This window comes from Sus scrofa, chromosome X, assembly GCF_000003025.6.
Source record: "Sus scrofa isolate TJ Tabasco breed Duroc chromosome X, Sscrofa11.1, whole genome shotgun sequence".
Lineage (NCBI taxonomy): Eukaryota > Metazoa > Chordata > Mammalia > Artiodactyla > Suidae > Sus > Sus scrofa.
The window spans coordinates 26,954,617-26,960,883 of NC_010461.5; the positions used below are offsets into that span (position 1 = coordinate 26,954,617).

The 6,267-nt window shown below is 41.2% G+C and overlaps 1 protein-coding gene across 1 annotated transcript; it reads right to left on the reverse strand.

Annotated features, from left to right (window-relative positions):
• Positions 482–1,495, reverse strand: FTHL17 (ferritin heavy chain like 17). Its single transcript, XM_001924691.6, has one exon. It carries the CDS (start codon positions 1,493–1,495, stop codon positions 482–484), a length of 1,014 nt encoding a protein of 337 aa, XP_001924726.6.

Sequence of the window (6,267 nt, forward strand, 5' to 3'; positions counted from 1 at the left end):
TTCCCCAGAGGCAATTTACTGTGGTGAATTCTAGACTTTTTTATAATATTTTTACTGTACATTGGTACCTACAAACATCACTGACCCACCCATAGGCCCCAGACCACCCCCCTCAGCTCACCCTCACCGCCCTCACACACACTGTTTATAAAGGACGGTTGATTTTGTGTTTTCTGGGGTCCCATGGAATACCTCCTCCCTCCATCTGTGCAGATTCTGAGGTGCATGTGGATGGGGCATGACCGGGTGGAGAGACTGCTGGATACCAGTCTAGGTGAGGGTCTTGCACACACGAATTAACCAGAAATCTTTATTTAGCAGTCAGTACCTTTATTGGAAGAAATGACAAAACAAGAAGAAAAAAACTTAGGTGAACTTTTTTTTTTAGTGAACATTCTCTGCAAGGGCAATACTGAGCTGTGCTTGTGGGCATGGTGACCTTGAGCAGTCACTTTCTGGCTCTGGAGAAGGCATTCCAGGGTCACTTCTTCTTGTTGCTGTCGCCCAGGGTGAGCTTGTCAAAGAGGTACTCGGCAGTGATGTCTTCTGGGGCTCCCATCCTGCGCAGCGTGGTGACATGGTCCCCCAGCTCTTTGATGAATTCGACCTGCTGGTCCAGGTAGTGATTCTCCAGGAAGTGACAGAGTTGGGCATCGCTCTTGTTGGTGGCCAGCTGGTGCAGATCTAGCACACTCTGGTTCACGCCCTTTTCCAGGTGCAAGGCGCACTGCATGGCCTTGAGGCCGCTCTCCCAGTGGTGGCGGTCGGGTTTCCTGATGTCGTGGAAGCAGAGGCGGCCCCCGCGCCAGTTCTGCAGGCTCATCAGCTCCTGGGCGCGGCTGGTGTGCTCCTGGGAGCGGTGCAGGAAGAAGCGGGCCAGGTGCTTCAAGGCCATATCCTCGCGATCGAAGTTGAAGGCCATGGCCAGGTACACGTAGGAAGCGTGGAGCTCTAGGGTGACAAGGCTGTTGATGGCGGCCTCGCACTCTGGGTCGTAGTTCTGGCGCACCTGCGAGGGCGGTGTGGGCAGCATGGTGGCCGGCGTGGGTGCCAAGGCCAAGGAGAAGACGTGAGGAAGCGGGACTGCGGGGTGGGTAGCAGCTGGAGTGTAGACTGTGGCCGCCTCGGAGCGTTCCCAGGGTGGGAGATGAGGAGGGCCTGAGCCGTTGGGATCTGGACCTGGCAGCAGGTGGCTGAGTGCCGGCTCTGGGATGGACCAGAAACGGTGTCCGTTAGGTGGGGGATGGGCAAGGGAGGATCTGTTACAGGAAGAGGGTGATGGGGTGGGGGTGGGGCGAAGAGGGGCAGGGCACCAGTTTCTAGCCTCCATAGGAGCCTGGGTGAGGCCTGAACGCCAGGGTAACTCTGTGCTATTTTGGGTCTCTTGTACTTCCATATGAATTTTAGGATAAGCTTGCCAATTTCCCCCACAAAATCCAGCTGGGATATTGATAGAGATTGCATTGAATCTAGATAATTTGGGGGAGTATTGCATTGTTAATATTAAGTCTTCTGATTCATAAAGATGGCATATCTTTCAATTTATTTAGGTCTGGAAGCTTTTTAAAAATATAGGTTCTGATTTAGACTAGGGTTAAAATCTAAATTTTTTTTCTTTTGCCTTTTAGGGCTGTATCTGTGGCATATGGAAGTTCCCAGGCTAGGGGTGTAATCAGAACTACAGCCACCGGTGTACACCATAGCAACGCAGGATCCAAGGCATGTCTGCAACCTACATCACAGCTCACAGCAATGCCGGATCCTTAACCCAATGAGTGAGGCCAGGGATCAAACCCGCATCTTCATGGATCCTTGTCAGGTTCATTACCACTGAGCCATAACAGGAATTCCCCCAAATCTGATTTTCTTTCTTTTTTTTTAATTTTATAATGATTTTTATTTTTTCCATCATAGCTGGTTTACAGTGTTCTGTCAATTTTCTGCTGTACAACAAGGTGATCCAGTCACACATACATGTATACATTCTTTTTTCTTACATTATCATGCTCCATCATAAGTGACTAGATACAGTTCCCAGTGCTATATAGCAGGATCTCATTGCTTATCCATTCCAAAGACAATAGTTTGCATCTATTAACCCCAAATTTCCAATCCATCCCATTCCCTCCCCCTTGGCAACCAACCACAAGTCTGTTCTCCATGTCCATGATTTTCTTTTCTGTGGAAAGGTTCCTTTGTGCCATATATTAGATTCCAGATATAAAGTGGTATCTTATGGTATTTGTCTTTCTCTTTCTGACTTACTTCACTCAGGATGAGAGTCTTTAGTTCCATCCATGTTGCTACAAATGGCGTGATTTTGTTCTTTTTTATGGCTGAGTAGTATTCCATTGTGTATATATAACACAGTTTCTTAATCCATTCATCTGTCTATGGACATTTAGATTGTTTCCACATCTTGGCTATTGTGAATAGTGCTGCAATGAACATGCAGGAGCATGTGTCTTTTTCAAGGAAAGTTTTGTCCAGATATATGCGCAAGAGTGGGATTGCTGGGTCATATGGTAGTTCTATGTACACATTTCTAAGGTACCTCCATAGTGTTGTCTGTGGTGGTGGTACCAGCTTACATTCCCACCAACAGTGCAGGAGGGTTCCCTTTGCTCCACACCCTCTCCAATATTTGTTATTTGTGGACATATTAATGACGGCCATTCTGACTGGTGTGAGGTGGTATCTCATGGTAGTTTTGATTTTCACTTCTCTAATAATCAGTGATGTTGAGCATATTTTTCATGTGCTTGTTGGCCATCTGTATATCTTCTTTGGATAAATGTCTATGCAGGTTTTTGCCCATTTTTCAATTGGGTTATTGGCTTTTTTGCTGTTGAGTTGTATAAGTTGTTTGTATATTTTAGAGATGAAGCCCTTGTCAATTGCATCATTTGAAAATATTGTCTCCCATTCTGTAAGTTGCCTTTTTTTTATGGTTTCCTTTGCTGTGCAAAAGCTTGTCCCATTGGTTATTTTGCTTTTATTTCTGTTGCCTAGGGAGAATGACCTGTGAAAACATTTGTAAGGATGACGTCAGAGAATGTTTTGCCTATGTTCTCTTCTATGAGTTTGATGGTGTCTTGTCTTACATTTAAGTCTTTCAGCTGTTTTGAGTTTATTTTTGTGCATGGTGTGAGGGTGTGTTCTGGTTTCATTGATTTACATGTGGCCGTCCAGTTTTCCAAGCACCATTTGATGAAAAGACTGTCTTTTTCCCACTTTATGTTCTTGCCTCCCTTGTCAAAGATTAATTGACTGTAGGTGTCTGGGTTTATTTCCGGGTTCTCTATTCTGTTCCATGGTCTGTATGTCTGTTTTGGTACCAGTACCACACTGTCTTGGTGATGGTGGCTTTGTAATATTGCCTGGAGTCTGGGAGAGTTATGCCTCCTGCTTGGTTTTTATTCCTCAGAATTGCTTTGGCAATTCTGGGTCTTTTGTGGTTCCATATAAATGTTTGGATTGTTTGTTGTAGTTCTGTGAAAAATGTCCTGGGTAATTTGATAGGGATTGCATTGAATCTGTAGATTGCTTTGGGTAGTATGGCCATTTTTACAATATTAAATTTTCCCACCTAGGAACCTGGACTGTCTTTCCGTTTCTTTGAATCATCTTTAATTTCCTTGATTAATGTTTTATAGTTCTCACAATGTAAGTTATTCACCTCCTTGGTCAGGTTTATTCCTAGGTATTTGATTTTTTGGGGTGAGATTTTAAAAGGTATCGTATTTTTGCATTCCTTTTCTAATATTTCATTGTGAGTATACAGAAATGCGACTGACTTCTGAATGTTAATCTTATATCCTGCTACTTTGCTGAATTTGTTGTTCAGTTCAAGTAGTTTTTGGGTTGAGTCCTTAGGGTTTTCTATATATGCTATCATGTCATCTGCATACACTGACAGTTTTACCTCTTCTCTTCCTATTTGGATGCCTTTTATTTTGTTTGTCTGATTGCTGTGGCTAGGACTTCCAATACTGTGTTGAATAACAGTGATGAGAGTGGGCATCCTTGTCTTGTTCCAGATTTTAGTGGGAAGGCTTTCAGCTTTTCTCCATTGAGGATTATATTTGCTGTGGGTTTGTCATAAATGTCTTTGATTATGTTAAGGTATGTTCCCTCTATGCCTGCTTTGGTAAGAGTTTTGATCATGAATGGATGTTGGACTTTGTCAAATGCTTTTTCTGCATCTATTGAGATGATCATGTGGTTTTTGACTTTTCTTTTGATTGTATGACATTGATTGATTTGCACATGTTGAACCATCCTTGTGTACCTGGGATGAATCCCACCTGGTCGTGGTGTATGATCTTTTTTATATGTTGTTGGATTTGGTTGGCTAAAATTTTGCTGATAATTTTTGCGTCTACATTCATCAAAGATATTGGCCTATAGTTTTCTTTTCTGGTGGTATCTTTGTCTGGTTTTGGAATTAGGGTGATGGTGGCATCGTGGAATGTCTTTGGGAGTGTTCCTTCTTCTTCGACCTTTTGAAAAAGTTTAAGAAGGATGGGTATAAGTTCCTCTTTGTATGTTTGGTAGAATTCACCTGTGAAGCCATCTGGTCCTGGACTTTGACTTGTAGGGAGTGTTTTTAGGACATATTCAATTTCATTTCTCATGATCGGTCTGTTCAGTTGGTCTATTTCTTCTTGATTCAGTTTTGACAGGCTGTAGGTCTCTAGGAAGTTGTCCATTTCTTCCAGGTTGTCAAATTTGTTGGCTTATAATTGTTCATAGTATTCTCTCATGGTTTTTTGTATTTCTGTAGTATCCGTTATGACTTCTCCTTTTTCATTTCTTATTTTGTTTATTTGGGTTTTTTCTCTCCTCTTGTGGGTGAGTCTGGCCAGAGGTTTGTCAATTTTGTTTAGCTTTTCAAAGAACCAGCTCTTGGTGTTACTGATTTCTTTCTTTCTTTTTTTTTTTTTTTGAATCTCTATTTTATTGATTTCCTCTCTAATCTTTATGATTTCCTTCCTTCTGCTGACTTTAGGGTTTTTTTTTGTTGTTGTTGTTGTTGTTCTTTTTCTAATTCATTTAGGTGTTGGGTTAAGTTATCGATTTGAGATTTTTCTCCTTTTTAGAGGAAGCCCTGTATTGCTATGAATTTCCCTCTTGGCGCCACTTTTGTGGCATCCCATAGATTTTCAGTGGTTGTGTCATTATCATTTGTCTCGAGGTATTTTTTAATTTCCTTCTTGATTTCCTCATTGACCCGTTGGTTTTTTAGTAGCATGTTGTTTAGTCTCCATGTAGTAAGTTTTTTCTCATTTCTTTTCCTGTGGTTGATTTCTACTTTCATGCCATTGTGGTCGGAGAAGATACTTGAAACAATTTCTGCACTCTTAAATTTGTTGAGGTTAGCTTTGTGCCCCAGTATGTGACTGATCCTTGAGAATGTTCCATGCGCATTTGAGAAGAATGTATATTCTGATTTTTTTGGATGTAATGTCCCGAAATGTCAATTAAGTCTCATTTTTCTATCGTGTCCATAGGATCTCTGTTGCCTTATTGATTTTCTGTCTAGAATATCTGTCCATTGTTGTGAGTGGGGTGTTAAAGTCTCCTAATGTTATTGTATTCCCATGAATTTCTCCTTTTATGTCTGTTAGTATTTGTTGGAGGTATCTGGGTGCTCCTAGATAAGGGGCATATATATTGACGATTGTAATATCCTCTTCTTGAATGGATCCTTTAACCATTAAATAGTATCCTTCTTTGTCTTTCATATGGCCTTCATTTTAAAGTCTATTTAGTCTGATATGAGTATTGCAACTCCTGCTTTCCTGTCTTGTCCATTGGCATGAAATATCTTTTCCCATTCCCTCACTTTCAATCTGTATGTGTTCTTTGCTCTGAAGTGAGTTTCTTGTAGGCAGCAGATTGAAGGTTTTTGCTTTTTTATCCAATCTGCCACTCTGTGTCTTGATTGGAGCATTTAGTCCATTGACATTTAAGGTAATTATTGATAGATACATATTTATTGCCATTTTAAAACTTGTTTTCCAGTTGATCCTAAGTTTCTCTTTTCTTCTTTTTTGGGTTGGATAGTTTCCATTTATTTTATGCTTGAGTACTTTTCTTTGTAGTTTTTGTGAATGTAATGTTCAGTTTTGTTTTGTGGTTTCCCTGTTTTTTAAGCACGTTAACCCATTCCTATATCCGCTTGCTTTACCCTGACAGTCATGTATAGGCTCAGACACATTATTAAAAAAAAGAATGTGTATTTTTACTTTCCTTCCCAACATT

Bases quoted from the DNA above. Each gene is read 5' to 3' on its own strand.
- FTHL17 (XM_001924691.6), bottom strand. From the start codon at position 1,495: ATGCAATACTCCCCCAAATTATCTAGATTCAATGCAATCTCTATCAAT.